General features: G+C 55.5%; 1 protein-coding gene across 1 annotated transcript in view; it reads right to left on the bottom strand.

Moving 5' to 3' along the window:
• Positions 1-20,303, bottom strand: part of LOC119100257 (Golgi-associated PDZ and coiled-coil motif-containing protein) — a 36,844-nt gene that overhangs the window by 13,985 nt on the left and 2,556 nt on the right. The window contains exons 2-4 of the mRNA XM_037223365.1: positions 20,101-20,200; positions 19,619-19,788; positions 351-515 (exon numbers count right to left, since the gene is read on the bottom strand). Of these exons, the coding sequence (XP_037079260.1) occupies positions 351-515; positions 19,619-19,788; positions 20,101-20,188 (423 nt within the window). The 5' untranslated portion in view covers positions 20,189-20,200. The remainder of the gene's footprint in view (positions 1-350; positions 516-19,618; positions 19,789-20,100; positions 20,201-20,303) is intronic.

Below are 20,303 nucleotides of genomic sequence, written 5' to 3'. Positions count from 1 at the left end.
GGGCCACGACGAGCAGGCGCCGCGTAGTCGGCGGGCCGCGCCACTGCCAGGCGGCAGGTGACGGTCCAATCGTGGTCGCGGCGGCTCCGGCGGGGCGCGCACCGCCGTACCAAACGGCACTCTCCAAACGCCCATTGCTAGCAAATGGGGTTGATGGTGCGATGTGTGAACAGGCCCGGCGGCGCTGTCCCTGACTAATGCCGATCCCGACAGGTGGCCAGGCTAGCAACTCGATATTTCTACGCTCGACGGGCAAGCCTCCCCTTTCTTCCAACTCACTCGGTCAAGCATGGAGCTCTATTTATGGCCTTGTCAGCATTTATCTGCTTGCCACCCAGCCGTGTGCTCACCAATTTTTTGATGATGTTGTCCGAGTCGGTGCCGACGGTCGTCTGTTTGTGTAGCTGAAGCTGGATAGAATGCAGTTGCAGCAGCAGCTCCTTCATCTCCTTCTCCATAACACAGCGCGCCGCCTCTGCCTCCTGCAGCTCGTCCCGCACGTGCACCAGCGCCGCCTATCGGCAGGAAACAGAAGGTGTTAGACCGTGCCACCCGTCGTCAGGAATTGCAACCTGTCAGCGCATCGCGCCGCTTCCAGGCAGAGGCCACGTAGCTGCAATGGTGGCGTGTTAGCCTAATCGTCGCTCGCTGGCGTTTAAGGCCCCACGTGAATCTTGATGGAAGGAGGCACCTGCACCGAGATCATGTTTGGCCGGGGGAAACATGTTTTTTTTTGTTTTTTTTTTGGTCGATCTGACTTCGCGCACATTGTCAAACGATAGTCACGAATGCAGAACCCAGCCACCTTTGAGGGCGCAGGAAGATATACATCGAACAGCACTCGCTCGAGAACCTAGCCAACACAAGTGGTTGCCTGAAGCGGCGCCCCGCTGCCAACCGATGAAACCGCTCCATCGAGCGGCGTCGCCTGTTGTGGGCGAGTAGCGAGCACACGCAGCCAGCGCCTAACTGGCTGGCGTAACCCAGCTGCCCAGCAGCAGTGCCGGGCGCGGCGAAGTCGCCAGCCCGGCCTCCGGAGCAGCGGGCGTCGATTATGTCTCACGATACGGACTCGTTAAAATACCCTCTACGTTCTGAAGCCAGCCGTGGCGGGCACGGAGAGGAAATGGCGCATCAACTTCCGTGTGATGCGCCACAGCTGTAGTTTGTTTGTTTGCGCAATATGAACGTGTTATTCTGGACCTTACAGCTGTGAACCGCGAATAGTGCAGAAGGAAATGTATACGATGTGTTCACGTGTAGAACTGCTTTCTTGTATGATTGGATCCTGGATGGAATGGTAGTTGACGATGTTGTCTGCGTTGGGCGAATTGGGAAAAGGAATCAATCCAAGCACGGCATCCAAGCCGATCGTAAGCAGTGCTTCATCTTCATTTATTCCGTTACCCCTTTGAGAATTCGCACAACTCCGTATTAAACATACGTTTCACGTCAAAAAGTGTCCTTCCAGCGCCAAGTCCCTACTATCACGACCCCCCACTATGTGATCGATAAACCTTCCAGACAGCATGGATAGTTACATACGTAATTACGATAGTTACGAACACAATTCCCTTTTCGTATCAACGAATAAGTAATCTGACAACGAACCACTAAGTTCCAAAGCTACCTGGCATGTCCAGAGCCATGTATGTTGTCATGCAGCCCGATGACTCGACGCGCGCGGTGAGCAGTAGCTTGGTGCGCGGCGTCGGCGCCGGCTGGAGGCGCGGCCGGCGTCGCTTCCGGCCAGTCGTCGTCTGGGCTTCCGCGCCGAGGACAGTGACGACAGACACGTACCAGACAAATGGCCGCCGGCAGGGCTCGGCTACCGCCGCGCTGCCGTCGGCAGGCCGCGCCTGGGAGCACTGACCGCAGCCCACCCCCGGTCGACGAGAGCTGGGACGGCTGGCAGCCGTGTGGCGGCGCCCTTTGATGACTGATACCTGTTCCGTGGCGCCCTCTGAAAGGCCGACACCTGGCCACTGGCACTCCTTGACGACTGCCACCTGCCCAGTGGCACCCTCTGACGATCAGCACCCGCCAACGGCGCGCTCTGAAGGCTGACACTGCCCAGCGGTGCCCTCGGACAACCGACACCTGCCCAGCGGCGCCCTCTGAAGGCTGACGCCTCCCCGGTGGCGTCCTTTTATGACAGGGGGCTGACACCTGCCAAGCGGCACTCTTTGAAGGCTGACACTTGCCCAGCGGTGCCCCCTGACAATTGACACATGTCCTCTGAAAGCTGAAATGCGCCCAGCGGAGCCACTTGACAACCGAAACCTGTCCAGCGGCGCCGTTTGACCAGCGACACCTAACCAGCGGCGCCGTTTGACGACCGAAACCTGTCCAGCGGCGCCGTTTAAAAAGCGACACCTAATCAGCGGCGCCGTTTGACGCGCGACACCCAACCAGCAGCGCCCTCTAGCGGCCACCACCCGTGCAGCCGCTGGGCGGCACCGTTCCAGGCCCGACGCTGGATGGCCGCCAGCCTGGCCCGCGTTCCGCCAACCGCCCGGTCAGGGATTCTCCGCCGCCTGGTGACACGGCCGTCCGCTTGCGTCCCAGAGGCCGCCGCCCGTAAACAGAGCGGCAGACGCGGAGTCGGGCGCACGCGGTGCGGCCGGACGGCGCGGTCGGGCGCGGTGAGCGGCGACATGGCGCCGTCGCGAGTCGGCACGCTGCTCGTCGTCGGCCTACTGGCACGGGTTCGGCCCAGTCCTGCGACCGAGCGGATCGGCCCCGAGGCCACCACGGACCAGGTCAGTCGGCAGTAGACCGCGGCGACGGGCCGGCCGACGGCGATCCCGGACCCGGACCAGCTGCTGCAGGCTTTGTCCCGACGTTCTGCCAGTAGCTTATGTAGCGATACGAAGAGTTGGATCGGGTCCAGAAGGGAAACAACGCTGCTCTGGGGCACCAAACTCCGCAGGCCCACGCCAGCGTGGTCCAACGATATCCCCAGTACATCGCCTCAGTTAACGGACGCGCGCGCCAGTCCACCATTGACGCACCAAGACGCCTTCGGTGACGCGGTGGGTAGGAGTAATGGTAAGAAATGCACCAACCGCATTAACAATCCAATCGTCTTTGCATGCACGTGTTCATCACGTGTTGTTTACAACGTAAAACCAAGCTGTCCCACTCAAATATGATTACTGAAGAGGCGAATCCAGCGCTCTTTGCACGTGCTCATTCGTGTTATTTTTACACTGTTAAGTCGAACTGCCACGCTAGGGTGTGAGTATGGAACCGGCGAAGGATAACGCTCAGCCTATGAATGGATTGACAACTGACGGCATGATCGACAGCTGGCCTCGGGCCCTTACCCCGGGCTCCGCAGATGAGCACTGACCGTTAGCCCGGGGTGCCGGTAGTGTAGTGGTTAACACGTCCGCGTTAACCACTGCGCGTCTGGAAAACCAGAGGTACGGGGTGCCCGCCCTTCCTGCCAGGGTGAGAGGCAGGCGACGCCATATAGCCTCAGCAGCTGGGTGCGTCGTAAAGCCTCAATCACACACGACCGTCAGCCCGGGGATCACAGATGAGCGCTGACCGTCAGCCCAGGGATCACAGATCAGCACTGACCGTCAGCCCGGGGATCACAGATGAGCGCTGACCGTCAGCCCAGGGATCACAGATCACAGATGAGCGCTGACCGTCAGCCCAGGGATCACAGATCAGCACTGACCGTCAGCCCGGGGATCACAGATGAGCGCTGACCGTCAGCCCAGGGATCACAGATCAGCACTGACCGTCAGCCCGGGGATCACAGATGAGCGCTGACCGTCAGCCCAAGGATCACAGATCAGCACTGACCGTCAGCCCGGGGATCACAGATGAACTCTGACCGTCAGCGCGAGGTTCACAGATGAACACTGACCGAAGGTCAGTGTTCATCCGAGAACTTGAGGGTCACAGCTGAACTTTGACCGTCACAGCGAGGTTCACAACTGGACTTTGACCGTCAGAACGCCGGGGTTCACTGCTAAACCCTGACCTGCAGGCCGCGGTCCACATATAAACCTTGGCCGTCAGTCCTGGGCTCAGGCTGAACCCTTACTCCCAATCCGGGGTTCATGGCGAAATAACCCAAGTAGTCGACGTGGCCTTCAATCAAACGTCATCACGGTCAGCCCCCGTGGCGCCGGATGTGGCAACGGGCCACCAGCTGATTACGCCGTGACGTGAACATAGTCGGTTGCTGGTAACGTCGTGACGTGAACATAGTCGGCTGCTGGTGACGCCGTCACGTGAACATGGTCGGCTGCTGGTGACGCCGTCACGTGAACAGAGCCGGGTGCTGGTGACGCCGTCACGTGAACGAAGTTGGCTACTGGTGATACCATGGCGTGAACATAGTCGGCTGCTGGTGAAGCCGTGACGTGAACACAGTTGGCCGCTGGTGATGCCGAACAGTCTGCCAATGTGTGCCCGCTAGAGACGGTATGTGGACCGGTGTTATTGTACACAAACTGGCCACGACACATGCGAGTGTAACCAAGTGCTTAACAACCGCAATGAAACAGGCCTTGCGGTGGCATCACAAGACATCGAAGAGGTACACGGGGGAACTGTACAGTGATGATCACGCGCACCACTCCCATGGATCCGCGCGGAGGCGCAGCATGCGTTTTAAGCGCGTGGGCTAGAAGGCCCGGTAAGCCGATGGTATCCCATGAGACCTGTCACCCACCAGTCCCTGAATGTTGGGAGTGGTGGTCCAACCATCCTGCCCAGGGTAGCGGCAGTCGGGCGACCTATGGCTCACAGGCCGTCCACACCCGGCAGAAGAGACCAACCCATCACCACGTGCCCAGCGGCCGTGACAGCTCACGCAGGTCACCTACAGCCCATGCCGCTTAGCGCCATCACAGTTCATAAACGCCAACATTTGCGGCCGCTGTTACCGCAGGCCAAGTACAAACTACGCTGCAAGCTACAGTCCGCAAGGGCGAGCAATATACAATAGATGATGAGTTGCCATCACAGACATTGCAGACCATCCACGGACCACGGACCGGAAAGGTCCACTTGAGGCTGATCTCAGCGCGAGTAGTACCTTGGCGTGGTGCGCCAGCAACAGTCCACCACGTCAGGCATTCATTAGCAGGAATGTCCAGGCACAACTACGGCGTAGGCGAAAACAAGGCCGACCGGATGCCACTGCCAACACGGAAAACCCAGTCATACCAGGTCACAGCGGCCGAACAGACGATCTCAAAACGTCTCTCAAGGGACGGTGGGACGTGCAGACGCACCCGCCACCAGGGGCGTCACTCTGTATACTTTCGGGCGGCCTGGGTCTCCCCCACCAAATGATCCTCTGAGCCCCCTCAGGGCATTCGAGCACCCGCCACCAGGGACGTCACTCTGTATACTTTCGGGAGGCCTGGGTCTCCCCCACCAAATGATCCTCTGAGCCCCCTCAGGGCATTTGAGCAGAGGGAATACTCAGCCAAATCAATACCAACTATTGGTATATTAAGCAATGAGAACCTAAACATATTACAAGATCTATCATGGTAATTTTGTACCAGAAAATATTCTGCAGGTACCTCATGTTCTTGCATGCTAATGCCTTGATGAGTCAGTCTGTAAATGTTTGACAAGTTTTTCAATAATAACACTTGGATTGGGATAAGGACGATTGAGTGCAATACGTGGCAGCTTCTAAAAGTACAGAGTGACCGTTGATCAAAGACACCGCATGTTTTTTCCCGACAGTGGCAAGCGTGTTTGTCGCATGATCGCGACCGTGGTGGCTTTACCACATGATTGGCGTCAGCGGTAGTCATCAGTGGTCCCTTACCAAGATGTGCTCACATTTTGTTTGTGAATTACACCCCATTCTAAGCTTTTCACAAACAGGCAGCTCACATGAACATGAAATGGGAAGTCGTTCCTGCACAGGACAACAATTTTGAATCTACGAAACAAAAGAAAAAAACTGTTTAATTCTAATATCGACGGCGTAAATTCAAGTGGCTGAAATTTGGGGAGAAATAATGCTTTGGTGGAAGCTTAGGTCAGCCTTTTCGGCTGAGCCCCCGCCCCCACGACCAATTTAAGAAAGTGATACCCCTGTCCGGAAACCCCCGTCCGGAGGCCCCTGTCCGGGGACCCCTGTCCGCCACAGATTACTGACAGCGCAAGTCCTACAACCTAAACAACTTTCGTGATGCTACGTAGATATTAACTGCGATTAGCGACTGCGAAACTGTCGATACGCTGTTCACAAGCTGAGCAGCACATCCTAGAACGTCATAGAACAGCATGCTCCAGATCCTTACTTTACCAGTGCCAACACAGTTCGCCCACGCGGCCAAGCAGTTTTTAATTTGCATTGGCGAGGGCAGCGATCAAGTCTGTCCAAGCCGTTATGTCCAAGTCTGTTCCGGAAGTTGCCGGAAGAAGCATACATGTCTTTTAAGCTACGATAGTACCGTAGCGGACGCCTTCAATATCAATTTCAACGTCATTGTCAATTAAATTCGACAACAATCCCCGCGCCGAAGTCCTTCCCCGTGGTTCAGTTGCTTAGAGCGCCTACCTTCCGATCCACCCACCCGCCGCGGGGTGGCTTCGAGTCACTTCATGCGCTCGCTATTTGCCCTTGACAGATATGGCCTGCGGCCGGTGGCAGCGGTCGCGCTAAAGGTCAGTTGACGTCAGAGGGCAGGATGGGCTGTGCCGAGCATTGCAGCACGTTAAGCTTTCGACACTAAATTCTGCCGTTAACGTGGAATTGCGCGACCGAATGGTAGGGATCAGGGCTCGCACAACAAGCAATGCTTAGCGTGAGCTCTGATCACAGAAATCCATCCATCCAAAGAGTTCGGATCAAATCTTTAAAAAAAACGTGTTCAGTAGACCTTAAGTTACCGCGTGCGCACGACAACCACACCTTTTTTTGGTATCTCATATCAAGTGCACGCTAATCGTACTTCATGCTTATGAGGGTCGCAAAACTTAACTGTTACCGGCCGAGAGTCATGCCATTATGAGTTTTGCGTTTTAATCCTCGAAATAATCCACCTCCTGTAAACCAGGAGACACTGGTTGAGCGTTATGCCTTCACGAGTGACTCTGAGCACAGGTTGAAACGTCGGGCTTTATCGCTATGGCCAATACCTACTCGGTATGTTGTTTGCTTCCCGGATTTATTAAGGTTCGAATGCCAGCATAAAAAGCCGTAACTTATAATTACGAAAAACTGGGAACTCAAGGACATTCTTGTTTATATCCAGCGTGGAGTAATTTGCCACACATCTTTCCTTGCGAGTGAAAAATGTTTTGTTGGTGACAGCCTAAGACCCTAAACAGGTAATTATGAAAAAGGGTTCAGGCGCCGTTGTCGTCCAGCCATGTTCCCCGGTATTGAGCACAGCCAGACCCGTGCCTCTGTGCTTGTATGACAGCTCGCTGTTGACGTCCTCTGTCTGGTAACGGTCTGTGCCCGCGTGACTGTCTGCGCCCGCGTGACTGTCTGTGGTCGTGTGACGATCTGTGTCCGTGTGACGGTCTGTGCCCGTGTGATTGTCTGTGGTCGTGTGACGATCTGTGTCCGTGTGACGGTCTGTGCCCGTGTGACGCCCTGCGTCGGTATGACGGTATGTGCCCGTGCGGCAGTTTGTGTCCGTGTGGCAATATGTGTCCGTGTGACGGTCTGTGCCCGTATGATAGTCTGTGTTCGTATGACGGTCTGTGTCCGTGTGACGGTCTGTGCCCGTGTGACGGTATGTGTCCGTGTGCCAGTCTGTGTCCGTGTAACAGTCTGTGTCCGTGACAGTCTGTGTCCATGTGACGGTCTTTGTGTGACAGCCTGTGTCCGTGTGACAGTCTGCGTCCGTGTGACGGACTGCGTCCGTGTGACAGTCTGTATCCTTGTGACAGTCTGTGTTCGTATGACAGCCTAGAGCGGTGGCCTGCCCAGCTTGTGTATCGGCCCACATCTGTATGTCCGCCTGTGTCGGTAGGAACACCCGTCCTGGGTTAGTGTGAGTGTAACGATCTACCCCCGTCTGTCCATGAAACAGCCAAGTCCGGGGCGTAGGTCCCTGTTTACGCAATGGTTAGTGTCCACATGGACGTCCATTTCCGTGTAATGGCCTATGCCCGTGCGTCAGTCCATGTCCGTGTGTCAGTCCATGCCCATGTGTCAGTCCAAGTTCATGTGTCAGTCCATGCCCATGTGTCAGTCCACGCCCATGTGTCCGCCAATGTTCGCGTGACAGCGGGCACCTGTGATATAACCTGTGCAGCTGTGTGCCGGTTCTTGCCCGCGTGCCAGTCGGTATCTGTGCGACGGGCCGAGCCTGTGTGATCGCCTGTGCCGGTGTATGGCAGACCGTGCTCGTGCGGCAGGTGCTGCGCTGGGTGGCCGCCCGGCTGGATGCCATGGACGCCTTCCAGCGCGGGTCGCAGCAGAGCACGCTGGCGCTCATGCAGCGCCAGGTCTCAAGCATCGAGCTGCAACTGGAACGGCTCGAGACCAAGAACGACCTGGAGATGAACCGACTCAAGGAGGTCAGACCCCACCCCGACCGGCACACCGCACGTAGATCAGGAGGGCAGACTAGGCCCCGACCGGCACGCTGTACCTAGATCAGGAGGGCTGATCAGGCCCCGACCGGTTCACTGCATCCAGGTCAGGCCCCGACCGCCACACTGCGCCCCGATCAGGAGGACAGACCAGGCCCCGACCGGTACACTGCACCCAGATCTGGAGGGCAGACTAGGCCCCGACCGGCACACTGCACCCAGATCAGGAGGGCAGACTAGGCCCCGACCGGCACACTGCACCCGTATCAGGGCGGGCAGACCTGACCCCAACCGGTACACTGCACCCAGATCAGGGAGGGCAGACCAGATCCCGACCGGTATGGGGGAAGAGAAGTCCCTATAGGCAGCAGCAGCCGTTGGTCAGCACATCAGGCCCTCAATCAAAGGACACACTCAAGTGTGATCCAGCCCCATCGGACCAGTGCAGCGCAGCACTTACAGCACTTACAACACAGCACGGCGGAATCAGACGGGGGCGCTCCGATGACTCTCTCCGCCCTCCCCCTGTCTAACTGAAGGCTGCGGCGTGACGGAACCGAACATAAGGGTTTCCCGTGGCAAATGATCTCTTCTCGGCTCCTCTCTTCATGTGAGGCCACAGCAGACTGGATGTTTTTGTTAATTACAGCCACTTTTCTTCGTCATCAGGTTTTACATAGTTTGAAGACATGATTTTCGCCGTGACAACGGCGGATTGGAGCCAAGTCGAACGTAACCTACACTGCGTAACTGTTCCGAATGTTTCAACATTCTTTGAACCGTGCAGCAAGACGTCATTGAAGCGGCTATTGTTGCCCAACAACATCACATGCCTCGCGTTTAACGCAATACTCGGTGCCAGCATCAACGCCGGTGTCGTCATCATTGGAGATTTACCACGCACTCAGCTGCTGAGGCTGTATGACGTTGCCTGTCTCTCATCCTGGCAGGAAGGGCCACGTGGCTCTGGTTTCCCAGACGTGCTGCTAGATCACTACACTACCGGTACTCTGCTATGATCCGTCTGTCGCCCTATGTGTGCATGTACTGCTCTCCCATCACTAAACAGAGTGGTAACATATACAACAAGGTGACCGGCATTCTCCACAGCCCCGGCCGCTGCGTGCCCAAACATGTAACCACGTTGTGAATTATTGGAAACGTTACCAAATGTGTGTGCATGTTACTGATACGTTGATGCAACGCATTCCGTGATTATCTCTAGTCTATAGTAACATGATGGCCTTTGAAGGCCTTTCCCGGTTCACCATACTACGGCTGGAGGTCGTTACCAAAACAAAACAAAAACCATCGCTGTTGTCCCGCATGTGCGCACGAAGTCTCACCGCGGAACGCACTGATGGATCGTTTAACACGCGCCCGGGTGGCCAGTTAAATCCTTTCGCTCGGGGGGTCAATTTGACCCCCCTGAGATCTCGGGAACTAAGAAAGCTAGAAACACCAAATTTACAGAATGTGTTGACCTGTACGTGGACTCACTTAGGCCAAAATTTGAGGTTCCTAGGTCATGACCCTCAGGTCAGATAAGGTCAACCAAGGTCAAATTCCAAGTTAGTCTTCAAAGTGCCCCCAGAACCTAGATAACTGTTTCTAAGCAAAAGGTCACAAGTTCATTTAAGGTCAGTGACCTTGTTTGATCTTTTGAAAGTCATGGTGACCAAAACCCATGCAAGACTGCTCTGAGTTTTGTATTTGAATAAGCGACAAAGATTACGCTGGACAGAATGTTCCTAAAAACAAAACGTCGACCTGGGCCATCTTAAGTCAATGACATATTCTTACCTCTCAGACGTCAATGAAAGGTGCATAATGCGGCTCCTACTATGAATAAATCTGAAATGAGCACCAGAAACTATCTCATATAGCAAGCCCTAGAGCAATAAAACAGGTTGGTTTTGACCTTGGTCTGGCCTTTATACCTGACCTTAGGTGAACGTAATTTGCTCATTCAATATTTGTGCTGCCTAAGAAAGCATCTCAAAGGTGTATGGCTTCGCCAAACATTCCGTTGTTGCATCAGATTGAACAATTTTCTAGAAATTGCCTTTGCTGAAACCGTGGCCTGACTTTGACCTGCCATGAGTCAGCGATCTTACAAGGTTTATCTACATTTTTACATCAGGCGATCCGCCACTCAATTGTCTACAGCTATGCAAAATTTGGCACGGCTGCGCTGCGCCGTTCGGAAACCATTCTCGAAAAGCCTTCGGGGGGGGGGGGGGGGGAACTTGACCACCCTCCTCGCCCGAGCGCGTGTTAACCAGCCAGCGATGGTGCACACACAACGATAGAGCGTTGGGTGGAAACTTCTTCATCGCAGCTGCGCATCAGCGTTCGATAGAGTTGCCCAAAACGGCCCAACAGTCACAGCGAGGTTAAACAAACATGGGATCGCGAATTGAATAATTGGTCAAGCTATGGAGCCCGACAGTTCAAACAATTCTCCATCTGTAACAGTATGCCTCGCATTAATTATTCCGCCAAACTGAAACATGAAATTCCCCGCACCTCATAGGGCCTAACACAGTGACGTGTGGCCGGTCGCAGCTACCCTGCCTGGCTTGTCGCACCACGTGGCAGCGTGGCAACACGCTGACGGTGGGCGAAGAGCATCATCCGAGACACGCGTTTTCTCCGGTCGTATCGCGCACTGGCGCCGACCGGTCGCGGCCGGGCCGGGCGGGCCCAGGAGCGGTGCCACACACACGCCGTCTGTCGTCCCGACTAGACTCGGCCAGTTGGCAGCTCCGCCTCTGCCGGTCGGGAGCGGCGTCCCTGGCGCTGTGGATCACACCCCAGCCAGCGGCAGACACGGCCACACAAGACCGGGCGACGGAGCACTGAGTCCAGGACGCGCTGCCACCGCCGGTCGCTCGCCGCCGTCAGTCACGCGACGCTCGCCGCCGTCGGTCACGCCACGCTCGCCGCCGTCAGTCACGCGACGCTCGCCGCCGTCGGTCACGCCACGCTCGCCGCCGTCGGTCACGCCACGCTCGCCGCCGTCGGTTACGCCACGCTCGCCGCCGTCGGTCACGCCACGCTCGCCGCCGTCAGTCACGCGACGCTCGCCGCCGTCAGTCACGCGACGCTCGCCGCCGTTTCAGGTGCTCATCCGTCACAACGTCATGCAGGACCAGAACACGGACAGGCTGCTGACTCAGCTGGGCCACACTACTGAAACTATGGCGCGTATGAAGCATGAGTTCAAGGTCAGAGGGCAGCGCTGGCAGCGCTGACACGCTGGTTCACGCTGGCGGTCGTCCGTAGAACGTGATTCAAACAGCGGCCGCAGCTGACATCCGCAGGATCTCGACATCTTTTCAAAAGTGCAAGATGGAAAGATGTTGGCAAACCCAGTGCAGATGCGCTCGCGGTTTGATGGAATTCGCAGGGGTTTCCTCGGTTCAAAGTCGATAACCAAATGCGTTATGACCGCAGCATCAATCGCATTCATCTTCACTTGTTCAATACCCCGCCATCCATCTGTGGAAAATCGCCCATCGCATATGCTGCTTTATTAACACCTATCATTTCCGCAGGGTATCTTAAAACACACTGAGAAACAAGTGGAACAGATGCAGCGGCAGATACAGGCTTTCCAGACCAACGTCACCTCCGACATAAGGAGTGTTCGCCAGATGATTGTGAGTGTGCCTCCCTGTCACGCGATGATAAGTGTTAATTGCACCATGAGTGCCGAATGCTGCAGCCGTAACTTGCAGCCCACTGGCCAGCTACATACACCCGGCCAAGCTGCTGAGAACATCCCGGTATCCGCACAGGCCATGTCACTCAGCCGAGGCCACCGTGCTCGGCGATGTCGTGCGCCTGGGCACGAACATCGACAACGGATTGATATCGTCGGTGACGATTGATCTTCTAGGGGCGTTCGACAGTGTCGACCATGGCGTCCTCCCCACCAAGCTGGCGGGGCGGGCAGCTCCCTCTGCCGAAGTTGTGAGGCATGCCACACGTCTCGGTCATTGGTCCGATTCTCATCATTTCGTTCACTAACACCTGTCTGGATATGTGGCAAAACGCCGCCTCGTTTCAATATACGATCCTTTGCACCTGAACTGTGCGCCACCTGGCGGTCCGGGCCTATCTTTCCAAACCATCAAAATTATAGGTGCCATGGTGGAGTCAGGCTTGCTTTCGGGAGCGCAAGTCAAACACGAAGTTCAATCATGCAACAGCATCCTTGTCTCTCCGCACAGATTTTGGGACTACTCCTAGCCGGAAGTCATCAGAATTCTTATTCAAACATACGTATTTCCTAATGCAGGGCATTGTCTTCGCGTGATAAGTGAGGCTGCCAATGATCAGTCGCATAAAACTTAAGTTTACCGATCTAAGTCAGTAAAACTAAGTAAAACTAAGTTTACCGACCTCGCGACTAAGATCACTGGATCTGGATCACCACTGGACTTCCACATTACCCCGGCTCCAAACACTCTTTTGGATGGCCAAGGACCGCGACCCTGGTGGCGCATGGTGACGCAGTAAAAGGTTTCAAGGTATGGACGCAGGAGGGCGCACCCGTCGAGATCCGCGCGCTGTTTACAAGGCGCGCCGCCGAGTCCTCGCGTGGTACGCGTACCTCTGACACGGGCAGTCTCCATCTTTGCAAGCGCAGACTCGCTTCGACACAGAGCGTCATTTCATATCGCGCAGCCTCTGCATGGAATCGCCTGCCATCGTCTTTAAGCACGATCACTGCACTGAGCGTTTTTAAGACTGCCATATATAAAATGTGAGGAAAGCCTGCCGTCAAGATCTCTGTTATACCTGTGTGGCATGCTGTTAGTTTCCATCTGACTGCAAAAATAAATGTAATACCTGGGTGTCTTGCGTGACAGCCAATCCAGGTGCAGAGTGCCCCTCATCGTTTGACGAGGAACAGTAAAGCCCATTTCGTGGATTGTTTCAAATAAGTTGAGCAAGGGTGAACAGGAAAGGTAACTCCATTTTCCGCCCCACACTGCCAATGTCACGAGCATCAAGGGCATTAACCAGATCAGCAGCGCCACAGCGATCACGGCAGGAAGGCGCGGCGGCCGTGACGGCGCCGGCACGCCAGTACCAGGTGGGGGGCACGTCATCAAACGGCGCCGCCTGCCGGCTCAAGGCGGGGCCCCGGCCGGGAGCGCTGACCGTGCCCCGCCCGCAGGAGCCGGACAGCGGCAGCGGGGCACGCGGGCGCCGCCGCCCGGCCGCCAGCCTGCTTCACCTGCGGCGCCGCTGGCCGTGCGACGAGCGCGCCCACGGTCGGCGCCAGCGCTCGGCCGGCGCGGATGGCGGCAGCGCGGCCGGCACGCCGGCGGACGGCGGCCGGGCACCGCGGCGCGGCGAGTACCAGGTGAGCGTGGCCCCCCTCCGGCGCCGTCCAGCCGGCGGATGGCGGCAAGGCACCGCGGCGCGGCGAGTACCAGGTGAGCGCGGCCCCCTCCGGCACCGTCCAGCCGGCGGATGGCGGCAAGGCACCGCGGCGCGGCGAGTACCAGGTGAGCGCGGCCCCCTCCGGCACCGTCCAGCCGGCGGACGGCGGCAGGGCACCGCGGCGCGGCGAGTACCAGGTGAGCGTGCCCCCACCCGGGCACCGTCCAGCCGGCGGACGGCGGCCAGGAACGGGCGGCAGCGGAGCGGAGGGCGCCTCCCGATGCTACGCCATAACGCCCCAGTGGCTTCAACAATAGCGCACACCCGCTGTTTCACTTGCACGTGAGGACACTCACCTGCCTATGGCAGTGCTGCAGGCGGTCTGGTATGTCCGTCGTCATACCAGTCATGTCCGTCTGCACAACTCAGAATCTCGCTGGCCATCACAACCGCGTCTCGGCGACACCATCTCCCGAAAAGATAGCTTGAACGTGCGTGTGTGTGCGTGTGCGTGTATGTGTACTCCGTGGCGTGCCGCTGCGATCACCGACAAAGCGGGCGAACTTCCGGCCGTGTCCAGCTGGCGTGTGCCGCAGGTGGTGCGCCAGACCAGCGCGGAGTTAAAGCACGTGCTGGACCAGTTTGATCGCGTCGAGCAGCACTTGGCCGACGGCCTCAGCTGGATGCACTGCCGCTTCAGGGAGGAGCTCAACGTTCAGGGTAGGTGGGCGGTGCGGGCTACATCAACACGCGTCCAGAGCGTGCCCAGTGGACGTCGGCCCGAACTGGCCGTCTGGCGGCCCGCCCGCCTCAGTTTTGGCCACCATGCCCAGGTGTCTGGGATATGCGTTTCCATGTCGTAGATGTGTTCATACAGGACTGGTATCCACAGTGGTGGGTCCTTCCGACGTTAGCAGACATTTCAGGGCGGCAGGTCCTTGGAGCGTGCGGTTGTTAATCGATGCGATGCTCCTGATGCCGGCCTCTAGCTGTACTTCCCGGATCAGGCTATACGACCGACCGCGAAGCGCCTCTGTCCCCAGTCTCCGTAGACATACCTTACTGGGATGTTGATAGCTGTTCAAACGTGCACCGAGCTACACACTACAGACTGATGTCCACTCGAAGACGTACACCTGGCTGCCCTGGCTTTCTCAGTGCTGTTCGCAGACGTCTGCCGGGCACGCTGTTCGCACGCTGACCGCTGACCACTGGTTACATACATAAAACCGACTGCTGCGACAAAAGGCCGCCAGCTCACAGAAGGGTACACGTAGCTCAGCGAAGTTGCTCGTCTGGGAAACCAAGGATAAGGGGTTAGATCCCCGCGGTGCCCACTCTTCCTGCCTGGGCGAAAGGAAGGTGAAGCCTCATAGCCTCGGCTGTCGAGTGAGCTGAAAGTATCCGAAAGCCACAATGGCAACATCTCACAGATGCCCGCCGATGCGAGCGTGCTCAGTGCCCACGTGCTTAAGTTTGACAGCTGTTTGCAGACGTCAACCTGGCGTCTCTGGCCTCATCGCTGAGGATGCGCTTCCGGAGGTTCAACGACGTACACTCCCGTCTGGAGGCGCAGAGCGACAGCATCCTGGCCATGCAGACGGACGCGCGGGCCACCAGCAGTCACGCACTGGCCACGATCCTCGAGCGGCTGGAGCAGGGGTGAGTGGACCGCCGGCCGGCACCGGCTCGCGGCCCACCCGCCTTCGCCGGTCCGCCGGCCTCGTTTCGTTTGCTTTCGTTCTGACGACAGATTGCGACCCTCACGGATTCGCATAAAGTCCACGCGCTGTTTTCGCCGGCGCTGGCAGCGTGAAAGGGTTGCCAAGGAAGCGGCCTGCCTGGTTTTAGCGTGGGTACGGCAATCCAAGCACAGCGCTAAGAAGTTACCCCCTTCATCGCCAGATGTCATCCAGGCAACGAACCCAGAACTGACTATGACCTAAGCCCTTATAACGACATGATGGACCAAGTAGTCAAGCTGGAACAATCCGTAAACCACGGATTCGTCAAACTCCAGGTGATTGCCGTCATGGACGCAACATGGGGTTGATGGGAAGGTAAATTAAGCTTTGCACCATTCTTTTCATTGCGGTGCGCTAATTTACGCTACACTTATTAAAATAGTACGTTAATCGATAATTAAGGTACTAATTAAAACGCTACTTGCGCTAATTCACGCGCTAACTTACCTACGACTAAAACCAATGAAAGAGCTTATTACAAACAATGGTGTTGCGCAAGGTTTCCATGGTGCAGAATAAAACACGGACTGGCACAGGGCGCACCTGTCAGCGCGTTGGCGCGTTAGCACCGAGGTGTGCCTGCAGACACAACTAACAGCTGTCCCCTGCACGAACGGCCAACTGGACGCTACCACAGTGCCGCTCACAGGCCTTCCATTCTGATCGAGACGCCAACGCAGCGGTCCTTGTTACAGACGGAGGTGCAAGAGCTGTCGCACGCCCTCCGACATGTCCGGGTGCTCCCAGGCGAGGAGGAGGGAGAGGAGGACACGCACCTGGGCATGTGGATCGACTGGGTGTTCGGTAACGTCTCCCAGCAGCTGCAAGAGATCGCTCTGAAGCTGTCGCCGCCCGAGACAACATGAGCTGCCGCCAACAGTGAAGCAGCCAGTGGCGAAGCACCAGAAGTCCCTCTGCCACGCAGCCACCATATTCGAGCGCGGGAGTGCGTGACACCGCTCTGTCCTGTGACTCTGACTCTGACTCTGACGCGACTCTGTGCAGCAGCACGCAGACATGTACATTGGGGACAACCGCATGCATGGTGACGGCTGTGGCCAAGATCAACGCACAAAGTGCGCGCGAAACGTGCTACCAGTGCAAGGGTACATAGGCAGAGAATGCGGGATGGGTTTTCCAGGCGGATTGAGCGCCCATACGCCATTGTTCACACCAGAGACGCAACTTCTTGTCCTTGGGTCATGTGCTGAGCACTGAAAGAGTTGGGCGTTGCCCCAATACGTAGTCACAAGCTCGTGAAAGATATCCGCGTGATCGACCGAGCCAGTGTCTGAAACTGGGGGTTTCTTGGCGTTTTTGGCCCAAGACATTTTATTCTCCACAAATATACAGTTGAAAGAACTAACAATTTTCTCAGTGAGCAACAAGAGTGGCAAATGGCCCTCTCCCCTACCATCAACGGCGCCACATAACAAATACCCACGGCTGAGAGGGATGCTGCAGGTGGGCCACAACGGAACCTTATTATTATTATTATCGCGAACCTTGGTGACATCCGGGGATTGGCTATCCTAACGCCGCATCAGTGCATATCACATAGATAAACACAGCATGCGCACCACATGCAAATGAGACGCAACGCCAGCGATACACATACGATGTTATAAAACATGAGGGACTTTTGATACAATCAGCGCCTGCATGTCGTGGTCAGTTGGCCAATTTCGGTAAGTTCTCTGATGAAAGACATTGCTTTGCCCTTGAGCTAATTTCAGGTTTTGCATTGGTGCGTAGCAGGGAGGCGATTCCACGCCGCCACGGCTCGATAGGGAAATGCCCTTTTCAAGCACTCTAAGCGAGGGTGTTTTACAGCGCTCGTCTGCAGTACAGTTTCGTCATCGGTGACTCTGGTGTGCCGATGAGATACTTCAGATCGGCGCCCCATCAGGCTACTGATAGCCCGTGGCCCATCAGGCACGTAAATGGCGCGATGCCAGTCAGTATACATATAGAGTACATACATACATGCATGCATACATACATATACATATACAGTCGCGGTGGGTGACAGTCTCGTCGAAATTGGGCCAATTTAGCTGTTTTCGGGTTTCGTGATGTGATCTCGTCTGCGTTTGCTTATCGTCAGCCCCGCAGGTTTCTCTTCAACGCACTCCGCATTTTGACCCCACTCACCAATACACCTATCCAACTGCCTACAATGCCGCATGCACTCAAACGCAGCACTCCACGAACCGCACCCTATACTCAGGCTCAGTCATCCCCCGTCAAGAACGTGTGTGAAGTTCGCAGTTGTACTCCTCTTCAGCAGAGCTCGACGAAAGCTTTGATTCTTGCGAGATTTGTACCAACGATAGCCCAAAGTGCGTTCACGGCATAGTTACAGGCTTTTTGTAGATGTTTTGACCTCCAGAGGTCATAAAGGATCAGCCGACATGTGTCGACAAACACGATGCATGTTACACACCAATGAGTTGGGCATATTGCGCAGATTTCAGAAAGACGCTCAAAATGGTCCTAAAGCAAACAGATCGAAAGATGTTACTGACTCCCTTGACACCTAACACCTTTTTCGCATCATGCATTATCTTACATTGACTTAATCACCATACTCAACAAACTGGAACACCCCAAATGCTAAAAGTGTGCGACAAGGAATACACTCACAAATGCAAAGTTTTCAGATGAAACCAAATTTGGCGACCGAACTGGATGTTAAGCCCTGTTATCTCACGTGATGACCTTCCTCGAGCAAGCATGCGAGACACATCTCCAGCAAGCAGATATAATATTGTGGAAATAAATTATGTTGTATATAACAATACATAATGTTGTGTAAATTGTGAAAATAAATATAATATAATGGAATTGTGACAATTCCTCAATCAAACCATAGCAGGTCAGTGAGCACGTCATCACTGACGTCAACCCATAGCGCACCGATATTTGTTGTGTGCATATAAAACGCGTAATGGCTGATAATTAGGGCAGCATAACGTGCCGAAATAATCCGGCTATTTCAATTGACTGTACACACACACACTGCATCAAAGTTTACAGGTGGGACAAGTTAGAAGGACCAAACTGCAGTTCAGGCCATTTCAGGCGACGTACCGACATTATGCAGGCAGGTATGAATGCCACATTTCCAGAGACTAAATACAATGCCGACTCGAATGGTGCCAATTGCTTCATCAAATGAAGCCTAGTCTAAACGTGCGACCCTCCGACGTGAGAAATTCCAACCACTCTAATTTTCTCTAAAAAGTTACAAGTGTGGAGCAACTCAGATAACAACAGGATTTCTTGGCTTGTCCTTCCCTTTTAAATTTTGATTACATTTGTGTTGACATTAAACGAAACCAGCATTTTATGGATTTCAGCACGTTGGATTAAACTGGTTATCAACCAGTACACATTAGGTGAGCAGCTAACGAATGTCGGTATGCCGCGGATTGGCGTGTAGAGGCCACAATTCTTGATGCTCCGAGAAATGCCAACAAATGCCATTTTCATCTGTTTGTATCACACTTGTGACGTTTTTAAATAAAATCAAAGGGATCAAAATTTTCAGGTCGTCAAGTTCCATGTTAAAGTCAACGGAAAATAATGTAAATAACAATCTCGACCAACCGACGTTGCAGCGACACGAACTCATCAAAAGAAAATAAGCAATCATAGGTGCTGTGAAGTTTGGGCCGACCTGTGCGAACTTTCACACGCTATCATGCGAAATCATGAACCTACTAGCTTCGGGAGACCTTCAACATGGTACATGCGCGCAGAGCACCCCCTAAGCAGCTGTTTCGATCTACACTCTAGAGATATACGGCTGTGGGGAGGCCAAACAGAACGGCGAGCTGAGCACAGCGGCGGTGGGCGGCGCGATCCGCCCCAGCGCGGGCGGGCCCGGCCAGGTGAGCCCTCGCGGCAGCGCGCCGCCAACTGACCTCGAGCTTGGCGTTGTTCTGGAAAACGGTCTGCGTCTTGTGGACGAGCTGCGCCCAACAGGAGGCGAGCGCGGCCAGCTTGTGGCGTACAGCCGCCGTCAGGCCGCCCGCCTCGTCCGCCTCGGGCAGCGAGTCGGCCGCCTCGTCCAGCGAGTCGAGCACGCCGCTGCCTGCCGGCCGAAGCGTCCGACGGACCGTCAGAACTGGCCGCCGTCTCGTCAGCGGTCACCTGCTACGGCAGACGAAGGCCATGGTCGCATGCGGCACAAAACGATGTGACGACGCAACGAGGACTTAACGAGCTCTGTCCTGGCTGCTCACCCAAGTGACAATATAGACCCTGTACTACATTGCCCAGAACACCATGTACAAAGATTAGCTGAGCGGGTTCTAACCGGAAGGCGTGTGTTCACAATCATACGTTACAGCGGGGATGATTTTCGCACACAGCTAGAGTGCAGCTACCTGCTTTCAAAACCTACCAAGAATGGTGTCTAGGTCAACGAAGGTGACATCGAACTCCTTTTCCAGTGCATCCATCCACTGGAATGATAACGCTGTAACCGCCATTGCTCGACGCACCTGTAATCAAAACAGAATAGCACTGATGACGTACACATCGCGCAACAGTAGAGCATACTTCTGGCTGTCCGCAGAGCGACTAAGACCCGCACCAGGTGGCAAC

The sequence above is a fragment of the Pollicipes pollicipes genome, unplaced genomic scaffold (genome assembly GCF_011947565.3).
Source record: "Pollicipes pollicipes isolate AB1234 unplaced genomic scaffold, Ppol_2.1 Scaffold_4881;HRSCAF=5763_pilon_pilon_pilon, whole genome shotgun sequence".
Taxonomy (NCBI): Eukaryota; Metazoa; Arthropoda; class Thecostraca; order Pollicipedomorpha; family Pollicipedidae; genus Pollicipes; species Pollicipes pollicipes.
This window is presented reverse-complemented; position numbering and strand designations above follow the sequence as displayed.